We start from the raw sequence: 17,667 nt of genomic DNA, 5'->3' as shown, positions 1-17,667 counted from the left end.
GTGGGGAGAATCAAGTCTTTAAAGGATAATATGTATTTCTGTTAGAGTTAGATTGTCTGTTTTCGTGTAGTTCTCGAAAATGGAACCAGAATGGTCTTTCCCTAGCAGACCCTAAAGAACTAGTCTTCTCCCCCCATTCTGAATTTTTTTTTTTTTTTTTAGGTTTTTACAAAATGAAGACTGCCTGTGAACTAAACCATGGTCTAATGCTACACGCTTTGATCACTAAACGTAATAATGACATACTACCGAGTGAAATAGTATCAGTAATCAGAGAAAGAATGGACGGAGTTAGAAAAGAATCCAGATGCGAAGATAATAAGTTACAATTTGGTAAAGGAAAATCAAAATCCGCAGCGAAAAGAAGAGCACGACACCTAGAAAGATGTCACAAATGCGGAAAATGGTCACATGGAGGTAAATGTTCCAATAATCAAACCTATTCAAATACCGAATTTGTTACTTTATGCAGAGACGGACCGTTCATATGTTTAGAAGAAAAGACACTGAATGCTCGAGGTTACGCCTATGTAACAATGGAAAACCAATTAAACCGACTATCTTATGAATGGGATAGATCATATAACTAAGAAATCTATTTCACAGGTATGTCTGTACAGTTTTTATTTTTTTTATTTTTAACCTTTTGATAATAAACGCTAATTTGTTCGCTAAAAAGTATTAAATCGGTATTAAATAAAATTAGGTTTGGCGACCGAAATTATTGATATCATTCAAAAATTTATTACATCACTGCGAAATTTAACGTTTATTCTTAAGGTATAAATATCTTTAATCAATCAACCCAAAATATTTCAAAAATTCGTCATGAGTTAAATTAGGTCTTGGAACCAAAATTACTTTACCGAAAAGAGGGGCGCATATTTTTGATAATATTTGATTAATTAAAGTGGGATAAAAAGACAAAAAGATTTTTAAATTTATTTTTACCATGTTTTTAAAATTAATATTTAAATCTTAAATTAATATATTTAAAATTGTAAATATTTGAAAAATTAATATAAGTTTGATATGAATTTATAAATTTTTAAATTAAGTTTGGTGTGAATTTTTAATTTTTAAAATATTAATTTTTAATTTTATGCATTTCAAATTTTAAGTTTGGTATGAATTTTTAATATTAATTTTGAATTTTATATTTAAGTTGTGTGAATTTAAAAACAAAAATTTACTTTATCTCATTAAGTTAAGAATATGATTTTTAAAATTCGTCGTAAGTTGAAGACTAGGTCTTTGAACCGAAATTGCTTTACCCGAGGGAGGGACGAAAACTTTTATTATCATTATTTTTAATCTTATTGATTTAAAGTATGCCAAAAACATTAAAAAACCCAAAAATCTTAGCTTTTAAAACAATCGCTACAAAAAGACAAATTTTAAAATTTTGTCGAAGGACGGACTAGGACATCGATCCGAAACGACCTCGTCCTAAATAACAAGGGAAACAAAATTTTAAAATTAAGTACTTAATTGTTTCAAAAATTAATGATTATAAAAAAAAAAAAAAAAAAAAAAACTCCGCGACTCGCGGAGTTTGGAGGGTAAATCCCCGCGACTCGCGGGAGGACCGGATTACAGAAAAAAATAAGAGCTGCAACAGCTCAGTTTCACACTCCACACCCAAAAATACTGCGAACATAACCCCGAAAATACACGAAAAACACCCCCAAAAATCCCAATTTTTAACCGTTAATCACCAAATTTTTTACTAAAATCATGTTGAGAAGGATGCTATCTAAGAATTACTCAAGAAAAACGGTAAATTTCTACACCTAAACACCATTTAATTCGAAATTTGATGTTCTTGAGCTATTTTTTTCCCCAATTTGATTTTGATGCTTTTTAGTGTAATTAGACTTAAATTGTTTATGTATTATGCTTGTATAACCTATATTGATGCTGTTTAACATGATTAGAAGCCTTAAACTTCAAATTTTGAATAATCTAGGGTTTGTGTTCTTGAGAAAATTTGGGGCTTTTTGATATAAACAGGTTATGGCCGATTTTTGTCATGAATTGTTGCTAAATTGAGTAGTGTAACATGTCTAGGTAGTTAAATGATCCAAACTTTGAGCCTAAACATGATTTTGAGAATTAAAGTGGACTTTTTCAAGTCTAAAATTCATGAACTTGATTTTTGAAAGATAATGCCATTTGAGACTTGTTTGATTGCTAGTAATGATTATTTTGACATGTTATTTGAGTTGAATGCTTATGAACTTGACGAACATTTTCGTATATGCTTATTTGAAAAAGTGTAGATTTGATAAAAATGTGAAAATGAGCTTAAGTTTGATATAAATTGATAATGTCATTGTAATTATTTTGATTGATGATTTTGCTGACACTAATGCATATTTGGATGCACAAAAATTGTGTTTGATGTGTTTTGCAGAATGAAAGGGGTGAATCTTCATCCCAAGCCCGCAATGCTCCTGCTGAGAATTTGGAACAACAGGAGGTGGATAACTACTACAAGCAGGATATACCTCATCCAGTCATGACCTTTTCCGATATGCACTTGGAAGAGTTGCACCCGAACCTGAGATTTGACAGACTTTGGATAGATTATCCAAAATATCAAAGGGGTTTGCATACTCTTCATTCTAAGGTTGTTGAGGTACCGAGGGTCATAGAATGGGGACCCTTAGAAGCTGTAGAATTGGCCGGGCCAATTAGGGAATTACTTGTACAGAGGTATGGTAATTCTTCTTTTAATGACTGGGTACATTTATTCACCATACGTAGACCTGTATATAAAGTATGGTGTGAAGAATTGTTATGTAGTATAGAGTTGAATGATCGGGTAGCTAGTTTAACCGATCGTTCTTTTATTAGATTTTTGTTAGGCGGTTCGATGCGCCACATGTCTTTACTGGACATGGCTCAGGCTTTACGTATATATACGCCTGAGGAGTTAGCGTCTGCCGATTGTAGAGGATTGATACTAAACGGTAGAAAGATAGATGAGAATTTTGATACACACGGTGTGTGGAGTCAAATGACAAGCCATCACCGTTTCAAAGGGGGAAATTACTCTTATTTGGATATAGATAGAGCCGAATTAAGAGTGATACATAGGTTTTTAGCTAATTCGATTACACAAAGGGGTAAAAACAAGGAAAAAGTAAATGAACAGGATTTGTTTTACCATATGTGTATTCGAGACCCACAAAGCGCTGTAAGTATACCATATTGTGTGGGTTATTATTTATCAGCTATGGTTCGGGGGATGCGACCACATAGCATAATAGGAGGTGGAATTTTTATTACTTTGATTGGTGAATATCTCGGTGTGGATATAAGTCGGGGGGGATTATTAGTAGAAGAACCAGAACCCCGCGATACTATAGGTTTAAATGTATACCATGGTGCGAAAGTTTTGAAGAGGCGAAATAACGCCGCAGTACGATACCATGGTAGACATCCACAGGTGGAGAGAAACCAGCAGCAAGGTAATGTAGGAGGGGGGAATGAGATGCAAGAAATGCATAGGTTTATAGCTTCTCAGGAATACGAAAATGCTAGACAGAGAGCATTTGAAGATTGGCAAGTTCATCAGAACCAGATCATAGCTCATTGCCAACATATAGGTAGAAACTATATTCCTACACCGAAACCCGTCTTCCCTCCTTGGTCTATAGAGATGCAGCCACCATATCCTACGTATGACCCTGCCGAAGCATTCTATAGCACTTATGGTTATGCCTGGAACCCCTATTGGTACCAATATCATCCTTAGTTTACTTATTATTATTTTTTTTATTTTGTAATTTGTAATTATTGATACATTTAATATTTTTGTTAATATTGTAATCATTTTTATAATTATCTAACTTTTATTCTTAGATTTTAATAATTTTTGAATGTGGGGTAATATACCAAACTTCAAAAATATGTATATATGTTTGCAGTTTATCTTATGTACACAACAGGGTAAAACAACGCATTTTCAAAGACTGGCATTAAGTTCAGCAAAAGCAACTAATTTTGACGACAAGATGCAAAATATATGTGAAATAACAACAAGACGGAATGAACAAATGATGAGCACCATTTATCATTCAGCAAACAAACGCCAATATATTTGGAAACTTTGGTAAAATTTAATCATTTTCACACTAATCACCCTCAATAATTTAAATTGTTACTGATTTCTTGCAAATGAGGGCATTGCAAGATCTTAAGTGTGGGAAGGGGTTAAATTCTTTCGGATTTTAAATTTTTTTACTTTATACACTTGGTTACCATTAAAAATACTAGTAAAGCAGTAGTTGTATTAGAATCTAGTGCTCTCTGATAAAAAAGAACAGCCCTAGTCTTATATACTGACTACCCAATTCTAGTAAAATTTTTCAATTAAATGAATTCAAATCATGTTTATACATATTTATGAACGATAAAACTAGGTTTTAACACCGAAATTATTGTTATCTCAGAAAGAACATAAATTAAGAAACAAACTAAAATGTCAAAATTCATTTAAAATGGAATAGAGGACGATAAAAAGAAAAATAAAAAGCCAAGTGTGGGAAAATTTACCAAGTTATTTTAAACATATGTCACATATATCTGTAACAAATAACTGAAAATACTTTTGCTTTGGACTAAACTAAACTGTTTTACCCGATGAAAGAAAAGAAGAGATGGATCTACATGATGAATCAATTCCATCATTAAAAGGAAGTAAAGTCTTCCGAAAAAGAAACGCGCTTCTTGATTTAGGTCATGAAGTTGTCGTCCAGACCAGCTGTAGGTTGACGAAAAATCTAGAAAAGTCATCACTAAAATCAGCAGGAAATCCACGGACCTCAGCATTAAACAGGGTCGCCAAGTGGTCAGATTTATCCTAACCATGAGAAGGATTTATCTCGTACAATGGGGGGGCACCATGCAAATTAGCTGGATAAGACTAATGAATCAGATCCCCAGAAAGGATAATCTCCTTAAAGATTAAAAATCAGCTTTTAAGACTGATATTACTCAATCCTAGAGATTGACCTTAAAGATTGAGAATTCAAACTCATGGAATTCAATGATATCTAAACTCGAGCTTAAACGAGAAAATATTTTGATCAAAATTACAAACCGATTTGTTTTCTGAAAACCCTATTTTCAATGCGTTCATTACCATTGAACGTAAAATCCTAGGAATTCACCTGGAATTCATTAGGTCACCTGAACCAAATCGGGTGTCAACCGTAAGAACGGTGGTTGCATAGTGGTCAAAGACAGGACCTTGTGCCAGACCGAAAAAATTATAAGGGTGAGCTTTACTATTGCTCCTACCAAGGATAGTAATTGCGTCCGACACGTTATAGACCATAATTAAAAGCATGTCAGGGGACATTGCCTTAACAGTTGCTTGTTCAACGCTTTCCTTTACAACCGGACGGTAGTTTACCGAAAGGTAATATACGGGACAAGTAAACTGGACGTGTTGCTTTCCAAATACAAGGTTAGCAAGTGGGTGACACAAAACCGCAAGTTTTGAGCTAAAATTTTCAAATCTGAAACCCACCAAACCCACAAAAATATTTTGCAAACACCGGTAAAGGGTTATTCCGGAAAACTTATCTAGGGTAAAAACTAGATTTCAAAAGATCAAATGTTTTCATAAAGATCCAATTTCCTTAATGGATCTAAATTTTTATAGTCATGTGGGACTGTAAACCATATCGTTACTAACATTGTTTATACCGCCGTATAGAAATCACTGATGTACAAAGTGTGAAGAATAAAGAAGTGATTCTAGTATTTCAAAACAATATTGCTTGAGGACAAGCAACGCTCAAGTGTGGGAATATTTGATAATGCTAAAAACGAACATATATTTCATAGCATTATTCCTCAAGAAAGACAAGCTTTTAGTTGCATTTGTTCTATTTACAAGTGATATTCGTTTAAATAATAAAAGGTGAAGACAAAAGACAGATTCGACGAATTGAAGACGCAAACGACCAAAAAGCTCAAAAGTACAAAAGACAATCAAAAAGGTTCCAATTATTGATAAGAAACGTCTCGAAATTACAAGAGTACAAGATTCAAAACGCAAAGTACAAAATATAAAATTGTACGCAAGGACGTTCGAAAATTCGGAACCGGGACCAGAGTCAACTCTTAACGCTCGACGCAACGGACTAAAAATTACAAGTTAACTATGTATATAAATATAATATAATATATAATTAATTATATTAATTATATATATATTATATATATAATAAAAACCGTCGGCAGAGAAAGACTCCAAGATGTGAGCTGGAATTTCAAACTCCGCGACTCGCGAAGTTTGAAGGCAAAATTCACCGCGAGTCGCGGAGCCCCAAAAATCAAAAATCCCTATAAAGCAAACCGAATTCTGATCAAAATTTCATCTTCTATTTCTCTCTTCTCTCATATATACGATATATATATATATATATATATATATATATATATATATATATAATTTTTATTTTAATTTTAATTTTAATTATAATTCTAATAATAAGGGTATGTTAGCGAATGTTGTAAGGGTGTAAGTCGAAATTCTGTCCGTGTAACGCTACGCTATTTTTAATCATTGTAAGTTATGTTCAACCTTTTTACATTAATGTCTCGTAGCTAAGTTATTATTATGCTTATTTAAAACGAAGTAATCATGATGTTGGGCTAATTACTAAAATTGGATAATTGGGCTTTGTACCATAATTGGGGTTTGGACAAAAGAACGACACTTGTGGAAATTAGACTATGGGCTATTAATGGGCTTTATATTTGTTTAACTAAATGATAGTTTGTTAATGTTAATAAAAAGATTTACAATTGGGCGTCCCTATAAATTACCATATACACTCGATCGGACACGATGGACGGGGTATTTATATGTACGAATAATCGTTCATTTAACCGGACACGGGAATGGATTAATAGCCACTAGAATAATTAAAACAGGGGTGAAATTACATTCAAGGGTAATTGGTGTAATTGTTAACAAAGTAGTAAAACCTTGGTTTACACGCAGTCGATAACCTGGTGTATTCATTAAACAAAGTATTAAAACCTTGTTACAATTCGAATCCCCAATTAGTTGGAATATTTAACTTCGGGTATAAGAATAATTTGATGAGGACACTCGCACTTTATATTTATGACTGATGGACTGTTATGGACAAAAACCAGACGGACATATTAAATAATCCAGGACAAAGGACAATTAACCCATGGGCATAAAACTAAAATCAACACGTCAAACATCATGATTACGGAAGTTTAAATAAGCATAATTCTTTTATTTCATATTTAATTTCCTTTATTTTATATTTAATTGCACTTCTAATTATCGCACTTTTATTTATTGTTATTTAATCGCACTTTTAATTATCGTACTTTTTAATTATCGTAAGTTTATTTTATCGCACTTTTATTATTCGCAATTTCATTATCGTTATTTACTTTACGCTTTAATTTAAGTCTTGTATTTATTTTATATTTTACATTAGGTTTTAACTGCGACTAAAGTCTTAAAATCGACAAACCGGTCATTAAACGGTAAAAACCCCCCTTTATAATAATAATATTACTTATATATATATTTGTATTTTTAATAAAAGTAAACTAATATAGCGTTGAGCTTTGTTTAAAGATTTCCCTGTGGAACGAACCGGACTTACTAAAAACTACACTACTGTACGATTAGGTACACTGCCTATAAGTGTTGTAACAAGATTTAAGTATATCCATTCTATAAATAAATAAATATCTTGTGTAAAATTGTATCGTATTTAATAGTATTTCCTGCTAAAATTAATAACTATTTTATATACACCTCGCATAACATCAATATGCTCCAATTATTTTTCAACCAATTCAAAATTGGGCTTTGTCCGTTCAGCCAGTGGTCATTTCAGCAGAAATTGCAAACAAGTTCATCAGCCATATTTACACAGATACAGGCCGTGAGGCTGACATCATTTATTGGCATTGTTTCAAGGCTTTTCCAAGGCATGTGCAGGTAAGAGCTAGGCGGACGAGTTTGAAGGTTTCAGGGCTAACAGGAGCGCCAATGAATGCAATGGGAAGAGTTCGTTTGGAGGTCGTTTTGGAGGTCGTTTTGGGAACATTTCCACTATTGAGAACCGAAACAATCGATTTCACTATTCTGGATGGCAACTCTCGATTTAATGTCCTTTTTGGACGGGCAGCGTTAGCTAAATTTGGAGCGATAACATCAACGGCTCATGCAGAGATTAGATTCCCAACTCCGAATGGAGTAGCCGCCATACACTCACAGTATGTGGCACCAACAAGTGAACGATCCACATTTGAAAGCTCACCAGAAGGTAATATGAATTCGAGGAGGCGTAATCGGTTGTTCAGTAAGGATGAGTTTCAGGAGTTCTTTATAGCATGATCATGTGTTCAGGCCGGACAGCGCTAGGCGCTTGGCGTTTGAAGAAGCAAGTTCCAGCATTTTCTCAAGAACAAAATTTATCATTTCAATAAGAGCAGTTTGTTAGCATTTCTGAAGAACAGAATTTATCAATTTACTGTAGACCATTGTGGTCATCCTTACAGTGCATATGTTTTCAATTGCATACACTAAACGTTCATGATGTACTAATTAGGCTTGATCCACCTAAATTCGTCATCAATTGTTTATGTATTGCACATTACTGATCAATAAAATTTTATATTTTTTCTTATGCAAAGTGCTGCCTGTGACAAATGTAAAACATTACATTTATATCCTGCCCTCAGAAGGAGAGTATTTTTATACCTTCGATGGCGGAAGCTTTTGTGCCGGCCAGCAAAGGCACAAGGGATCGGCTAGAAAACGTTAAAGTTTTACTAGAACGCACCGAGGCAAAATACAAAATTCAGATACTTGTCATGACAAACATTATAAAAACTTATTTAACAGAACGAAGGAAGTTTATATTTTATGAAGGTCAAATATATTCACAATTCTTCCTCATATATTTTATGACGGAAGGCGTATGACGGACAAGTCACTAACTCATAACTAATATTTATGTAATATTTCAAAAATTCTTCCTCATATACTTTATGACGGAAGGCGTACGGCGAAAAGTTATTTTATAATCACTCTTCAAACACACTTCATCAATTTGATGACGGAAAGCGTATAACAGATTACAAGTGTCCTACTGAATATATGAAGGCATAGTGTTTACAAAATGAATTTTTCATATGCTGCTCATTTAAGTAAAGTTAACAATACAAGACACCCAAACGCGAATTATCTTAAACACTTTTCAAAACGCTTTGTTCAGTTGTACAATATACAATTGTACAACAAAATTTATGATATGCTTCGTGCATAGCAGATGGGTTATAAACAACAAACATTAAAGTATTTGGTGCAAGCATATAAACAAGCATAATCACTACAATGAGCATATGTTTATGGCATTCAAATTATCAACATTTATTATCAACGATTGTTCATCAAATAATTGCAAGTTTATGAAAATTGAACATTAAGTACATCCTAAGCAGATGACTCCTCTCTGCTACACACTTCATCATAGACATCTATTTTCAGATTAATCAATATGTCTTTGGCTTCATCAACCTTCTTCATGGTTCCAGGACGCATAAGGTTGGCAATAGCAGCAGGAAGCGTCTGGTTTGGAGCAAGGCGTTTGGTAATTTTGTTTGTAACATCAGAAATGAAATGAGTGCGAACAGCTTCAACATAATCATTGTAGGGATTCCCCACAAGATTAGATCCAAGCACCTTCGCTATCACACCTGGTATCCCCTTCTTAAGCTCAGCACAATTACTCTCAGCCTTCTCCGCCCTCTGGAGAAGCTCAGCAGATTTCTCCCTCAACTCCTTCTCTAGCTCGCTTACTTTCACCTGCTCCTTCTCAAGTCTTTTCTTCTCAGCATCCTTTTCCCCTTGCAGAGCAACAGCGGCGTCTTGAGCACTTTTTAGCTCAACTTCTCTAGCCTTTATTGTTTTTTGAGCATCACTCAAGGCACGCTCAGCATCAGCAGCTCTCTTACGAGCATTTGCACCTTCAGTTATATCTTTACGGGCTATAGCAAGAATAGACTCCTGATGCTTCTGCAGTTGCAGAACGGATTCTAGATGGTTAGTCAACAGTACATGAGCTGCAGCAGTTGACTCCCTAAGTTGGTCAGAGCGGAGAGCGGTGAAATGTGGTTTTAGCTCAGGGATATCATAACCCTGCAGAAGAAAAATTTTATGGTTAATCTCAAGCACCTCACATAAATAAGTTGCAAGCATATACATGCAGGAGGTTTTATCATTCATACCTGAAGGAGAGCTGAAAATTCTGTATCCTTAGTAGCAGGGTTCTCAATGATCGCCTGCAATGTCCTTACATGAGCTGGAAGGGATGGCTCTTGTACATTGGATGAGGTGATCGGAGGGATAGTAGAGCTACGAGGTGGAGAATGATAGGAGGCGTCGTCCTCCGTCCTTGAATCATGAAAGTCGGATTCATTAAAAGGAGTAAAGTTTGGGTCAGGAGTTTTCAGACCCTTATCACCTTCACCTTCAAGGTTCTCCTCCGGCCTCCGCTCACCGCTCTCAGTAGCCTTCCCTTGGCTATCATCAGATTCTGCTAAAATCACTAACAAGAACAAATTAGCATTATGAACAAATATAACAGTTATAAGCAAAAACGTGTGCATTATTAAGAAAGAGCAGGATGGGCATACTTCTTCTGCGTTTCTGCTTTTGGCCCCCCTCTGTACTTTTCACCCTCTTAGAGCCTATGCTCTTCTTCCTTGTCTTTTGGGTTGGAGGGGGTAGGGTTTGTTTCACCCGTAATGTCAACCGAGCCTGATGTCTGCTGCTCGGCGGTGGTGGTGTCATCCGATGTCCGTTCAGTGTCTGTCCGTTCAGACTCAGACTCACTGTCAGAACTGCTGACAATGATTTCTTCCCCCTTTTCAGCAGCAGCAGCATCAGCAGCAGCTTTAGCCTCAGCTGCAGCTCTCTCTGCCTCTAGCTCTTCAGCAGTTTTGTCACGAGCAGTGACCTCCACTTCATCCTCCAGATCGAGGGATAAGAGAGCAGTGCGAACCTGCATCACGGAGTTGGCTGCAAAAATTAAACATGAACAACAATATAAGCAAACATGACAAGCAGTAGAAACGCATTTATATATATAATAGGATGATCATATCACATCCTACCCTGGTTTTTCTCACGAAGTACTGGCACAGAAGTGCTCGGTCATTCTTGACTCACTTTGCACATCACAAGAATTCCCTCATACCTCTCGTATGATCTGGGCGGAAGGCGGAGTTCTTTTAAGTTATTTACTATCCGCTGCTCTACGGCAGAAATCTTAACACCCTTTCCTACACCAGCATCAATAGCACCCCATTCCCGGACAACGGAGTACTCCTCCGGAATAACAGTCTCATCAACAAAGAAAAATGGACTTTTCCAGTCCTTCAAGTTTGATACTCTATTTGTACCAACAAAATGAGTATTCCGTTTACTATCAATAGTAAGCCAGCAGTCACTAATTGTGCGAATTCTAAACAACAAGATAAAAACTTTAATGCGAGGCTTTATATTAGTAGCATTGCAGTACATTTCAAAAAGGATGATTTTTTGAAGGCCATGGGGATGCATTTGACTAAGACAGGCCTTATAATATCTAAGAAGGCGAAGGAGAAAGTTAGTAAGGGGAACACGGAGGTTGCCGTGGGTAATTTGTAAGGCGTATTGTCAGCAGTTTGTTTGTTGGTAGGAAGAACAGGGTTGTATTGATTAAGATGGCGGAAGGCAATCTTTAAACCATCTAAATATTCACTTGTCAGTGATGAAGCCATCGTGCTAACTTCTGGAATGTCAGCGGTATTTGACGAAGAAGGCTTTGCGTGTTCTTGGCCAGTACTCGGAGTAGAAGACATGATAATACAGTAAAAAGATATCAACAAGAAGAAAATAGCAAAGGATGAAGTATAACTGACCTTGGAAGATGCTAAACCTTAAAAAGTTGAAAATTGAAGAATGCGATGAAGATTTGGGGAGAAATATGCTTTTCAGATCTTGGCAAAGGTAAAAAAGTGAAGGTAAAAGGATTATGATGGTTTATATAGGAGTTCATCGATCCAATTTTTATGGACACGATTGAGACACGTGTACGGGTGAGTTAAAACGTGGGGTACGAAATAACACTTTTACGGCTGGAGGCGCGTGGAGGATCTCAACCGTGCAAAATTAATCATAACAGCGTCAGTAAAATTCGTCTGCATTTAATGCCTGTAATGTTTTCCCCGATGCAAATGGGCAATGAGCAGGCTAGTTTGGCATGCGTTATCAAAAGTTTAATAACTTAAACATTTTTCAAATGCTTAAGTCATTAAACTGGGGGGACTTAATGGTGTATCCTATTGTATACACGCATAAAAGGCGTAATGGTTGCATAAAAGTAGCATCAGGAAGGCTGGAAACAACAGTTTTGTGGAGTTATCCGTCCAGCGTTCTCCGCTATACAGGCTGCTCCGTCGTGCGTAAGCCCTGAAGGCCGCTTAGCGCGTAAGCCCTGGCCGGAGAACGCCACCTTCAACATAAATTTCGGATCACGAATAACAGAACGTATCATCATCTGACACGTGTCCCCGAGCAATCTGGTGGATCTGACACTATAAATAGACCCCTTGGGCTCGTCATTTTACACAGTTCAGATATTCTGACAACTTTGAGAGCTGAGACTTCACTCTTCTCTCTCTCTCTACTTTCTCTCACTAGAAGTCATCCGGCTAGCACTTTTACGCTCTACGGACGACAGATTGATTAAGCCACCCCACAAGTTTCTACACTTGTGAACCGGGTCTGCAGGGATTATTTCCCAAGGGTAAACATCAATCTGCAACACTCCGCCCTCCTAAAGCTAGATAACTTCTAGTATTGTGTTGACACACCAAGCTTTACCTCATAAGGAAATAGGTGTTAACAGTGGACGTTCAGGATTTTTATTTACGAGCTGTTGTTCGGGAAAACGCCTTTTAAAGGGGGGAGTAATCGGGCGACGTTGTTCAATGTGGTTGGGCACCCGTTGAGATTTCCGGAATCATCGAACGTTAGTTTCGCGGCGAGGGATTTGATTAGAGGGTTGTTGGTGAAAGAACCGCAACATAGGATTGCGTATAGAAGAGGGGCGGCTGAGATTAAACAGCACCCGTTTTTTGAGAGCGTGAATTGGGCGTTGATACGATGTGCAACTCCGCCAGATGTACCGATGATGTCCCTGGAGAGTGTAGATGTGAAGGGTTTTGGTAACTACTTGGAGACTGATTTCTTTTAGGTTAAAAAGATGAAATTTTGTAAAGAATATGATTTGGAAAATGTATATTCAAGGTGTTGTATAACTATGTAGGAGATGAACGCGTGGATGGTTAGTGATCCTAACAGCTGTCAAAAAAATAATAATATATATTCAAGGTGTTGTAGCTAAGTCTGTATGTATATGTGTGTTGGTTAGATTGAGCTAAAAGATGGACCAAAAAGAACATTCTTTCTTGAAAGTGGCCCATAAAAGTACCCAGCAATGCTTTACAAACTTGCGTTCCTACTGGTCATTTCAGGCTTTTGTCATCGTCATGTTGGAATTGGTGTTAAAATGCTCATTTTACTCTTACAATAATTACGTTATGTTTTACTATTCAATGTATGTACAACGCTCGGGTAATTATTGATCGAGTACTAACATGATAATAAGATGTTGATAAGATGTAAGTAGGTTTCATTGTGTAGTTTTCTTGGTTTTGGCCAGTGTTTTTTTTTTATCCCGGTTTCGTTGTTCTTTCTTTGGTCGTCGAGGCTCGTTTGTAGATAGTTTTCTGGCTTGGTAGTTTTGTTAGATTTGCTCTCTAGTTTTGTATGTACAATCCGGTAAAAATATGCGGTCCATTGTTCGATGAAAGTTTCATTTTTTTAACGAGATTGGAGTCACTGACATGGACCACCAAAGGAGTTCCCACCACCCGATCATATCCGTTTCACATGTTAAAGATATTCCACCGAACAACTGCCATATGACAGACTCTGCGTGTAGTCACCCTTGAGAAGCACCCCTGAACAACTGTCATAAAACATACTTAGACAACGATGACTCCAGAGGACTCTATAATAAACTGCAAAACAAATTGAACTCAAGACCTCACGGTCACCCAGAAGGGCGGTAACCACTCAGGTAAATAGAGATGGTTGATGAAAGGTTCATTTGGTTATGCAATATACAATTTTCTTGTTTTCGCCAAATAAATAAATATAAACAATAAATGTTAATAAAATTTAAATAATGTTGGATTTTTGTAAAATAAATGAATTTGTAATATTAATTACGTAGACCAACGTTTCGAGCCTCACCTGAGGGGGTTTATCGCACGTAATGCCCGTATGGATTCGTCGTGGTGCTTTCCTCCTGAGGGGCGGTAGGATTGTATTGGTTCGCCTCAGGAAACGATCAGATGAGTCAGTTCTGAAATCACATTCGAACCCATCAGTTCTGAAATCACATTCGAACCCATCAGTTCTGAAATCACATTAGAACACATGATTCAGACAATTCGTCATCATATTCTCCTACACATGACTCAGACAGTTCGTCATCAGACGAGATTAGTGAGGAAGAGGAATTCGTTTTGAAATAAAAGAAGTCACTAAGGAGAAATTCCAACTTGCTATAGATAATAAAAACAACCACAATAATAAAAAGTCCTTAATTATTAAAAAGGAACAGGACCATTCGATCCGTAACCACCTTTATTGTATTAAACCCACTGAGGCAACGGCTACCTCAAAACCCCAACCAAAACTTAAATACACTGCTAGAATGTCTGTCGGACCATGCACACACAAACAATTGGCAGAGAGAACCAAATGGGAAGAAGTTTCTGATAGTTCTGAATAAACGACCTCGCAACCATAAATCTTCCATGCGCTATTCTATTGCTTATGTGTGCTACTCTATCTTGTTATGTAAAATAAGCAAATGTAAAATATCGGTATTGTATGGTATTGTATTATTTTGGTTTATTAATAATAAATGCATGGAATGATTATTTGTATTATTACTACTTCTTATAATTATTATTACATAATAACGTAGTAACTCGCTATAATTTTTCATAGTGGAATATTATTAGGATTTTAGTAGTTAATTCCTTGTACTAGCTATTATGTATGAACTTAACGGGTAGGTAATACCCTAGAAATAATTATAAAATGCTAATTAGAAGAAAAGGCTTTTATAATAATTGGTTCATATTATTAATATGCTACGATTAACTATTGACAACTCATTTTACCTATAATATTCTATATGATTAAATTATCTCTGTTGTGTTTATTGAAGAAACATGTCTCAAATGTCGGATGCTGAGTTTGAGGAACTAGTCGAGAAACGTGTGAATGAAAGAATTGCTGCAGCCGAGGCAGCAAAAGCAGCAGCCGAAGCAGCAGCCAAAGCAGCAGTCGTGAACACAAATTCACGAAACGGATGCTCATACAAAACTTTTCAAGGATGCAAACCACAGACGTTTAGTGGGACCGAGGGACCAGTCGGTCTAACCCGATGGTTTGAAAAGATGGAGTCTGTTTTCAAAATCAGTAATTGTGCGGACGGAGACAAGTTGACTTAAGCTTCGTGCACGTTGCAAGACGGTGCACTTACTTGGTGGAACAATTATGCTAAAGCAGAAGGAATAGATACGGCATATGATATCTCTTGGGAAGAACTGAAAAAGATGCTAATCGAGGAGTACTGTCCTCGAAACGAGATCAGAAAAATGGAATCTGAGTTACGTAATCTGAAGGTTTTCGGCGCGAATCTCAATAACTATGAAAAGCATTTCATGGAACTAGCCTTGTTGTGTCCCGAATTGGTGCCAAACGAGAAACGAAAGATAGAAATGTATATTGACGGTTTATCGATCAATTTCAAAGGAAATGTTACATCGTCCAAACCGAATACAATGCAGGAAGCCATAATAATGGCACACCAACTCATGGCCAGATCACAGAGAGTTCGATTAAGGCACCAATTACCGAAGTCAAGACAACTGAAGGAAAGAGGAAATGGGAAGACTATAAGGGCAAAAGTACTCAACTGAAGAAACAATAAACTTTTAAAGGTAAACAAGATGGGGCAACTGCTAGTCCAAACTATAAGGGACCCCATCCGTTTTGCAAAAGATGTTACACACATCATGCAGGTTATTGCCAAGTGGTCTGTGATAAGTGCAACAAGAAAGGACATGTGGCGAAAGATTGTTATGCCACCGTTTCTGAAGTAAAGACAAAACCGACCAATGTCAAGAAATGTTTTCGATGCGGGAAGCCTGGTCACTTTATAAATCAATGCCCTGATAAGGAGAAGAACAAAGATCCCGCACGTGGGAGGGCATTTAATGTTAGTGCCAGTGAAGCACGTGAGGATCCTAATCTTGTCACGGGTACGTTTACCGTTAATAATCAACTAGCTTCTATTATGTTTGATACGGGTGCTGATAGAAGTTATATGTGTAAAGACTTTAGTTCTAAACTAAAATGTGCATCATTGCCTCTAGACGATAAATATACTATTGAATTAGCTAATGGTAAATTGATAAAAGCCGATAAAATTTGCCATGGTTGCGAAATAAATCTCGCTGGTGAAACCTTCAAAATCGATTTGATACCGGTAGAATTAGGAAGTTTTGACGTAATCGTTGGCATGGACTGGATGTCCAAAACAAGAGCGGAAGTTGTTTACGCTGAGAAAGCGGTCCGTATCCCTCGAAAGGATGAAACGTCATTAATGATTTATGGGGAGAAGAGCAACTCGAAGCTGAACCTTATCAGCTGTATGAAGGCTCAGAAACTTATAAGAAAAGGTTGTTATGCTATTCTGGCACACGTAAAGAAGATCGATACTGAAGAAAGAAGCATTGATGACATGCCGGTTGTAAGAGAATATTCCGGAGTATTTCCAGAAGAATTACCGGGGCTACCTCCACACAGATGTGTAGAATTCCAGATTGATCTTGTACCAGGAGCTGCACCTGTAGCCCGATCTCCATATAGACTTGCACCTTCAGAAATGCAAGAATTACAAAACCAGTTGCAAGAATTATCGGACCGTGGATTTATTCGTCCCAGTTTTTCACCTTGGGGTGCTCCTATTCTGTTCGTCAAGAAGAAGGATGGATCTATGAGAATGTGCATAGATTACCGAGAATTAAACAAATTAACGATCAAGAATCGGTACCCATTGCCGAGGATTGATGATTTGTTTGATCAATTGCAAGGATCCAGTGTTTATTCCAAGATTGATCTACGCTCCGGATATCATCAGCTGAGAGTGAAGGAAGAAGATGTTCCTAAAACCGCGTTCAGAACCCGTTACGGTCACTATGAGTTTTTAGTCATGCCTTTTGGATTGACTAATGCTCCAGCAGTATTCATGGATCTAATGAATCGCATCTGCAGACCGTATTTAGACAAATTTGTCATTGTTTTTATCGATGACATATTGATTTACTCGAAGAACAAGGAAGAACATGAGCAACACTTAAGACTGGTACTAGAGATACTCAAGAAAGAAGAATTGTACTCAAAATTTTCGAAGTGTGATTTCTGGTTACAAGAAGTACAATTTTCGGCCA

The 17,667-nt window shown here is 36.6% G+C and overlaps 1 protein-coding gene across 1 annotated transcript in view; it reads left to right on the top strand.

Annotated features, from left to right (window-relative positions):
* LOC139863591 (serine/threonine-protein kinase D6PK-like) overlaps positions 1-13,325 on the top strand; it is a 34,031-nt gene extending 20,706 nt beyond the window's left edge. The window contains exon 6 of the mRNA XM_071852209.1: positions 12,989-13,325. Coding sequence (XP_071708310.1) covers positions 12,989-13,325 — 337 coding nt within the window. The remainder of the gene's footprint in view (positions 1-12,988) is intronic.
* Positions 13,326-17,667: the final 4,342 nt, after the last annotated feature.

This window comes from Rutidosis leptorrhynchoides, chromosome 8 (assembly GCF_046630445.1).
Source record: "Rutidosis leptorrhynchoides isolate AG116_Rl617_1_P2 chromosome 8, CSIRO_AGI_Rlap_v1, whole genome shotgun sequence".
Classification (NCBI taxonomy): Eukaryota; Viridiplantae; Streptophyta; class Magnoliopsida; order Asterales; family Asteraceae; genus Rutidosis; species Rutidosis leptorrhynchoides.
Note: the sequence above shows the minus strand (reverse complement) of the source record. Positions and strands in the feature narration are given on the sequence as shown.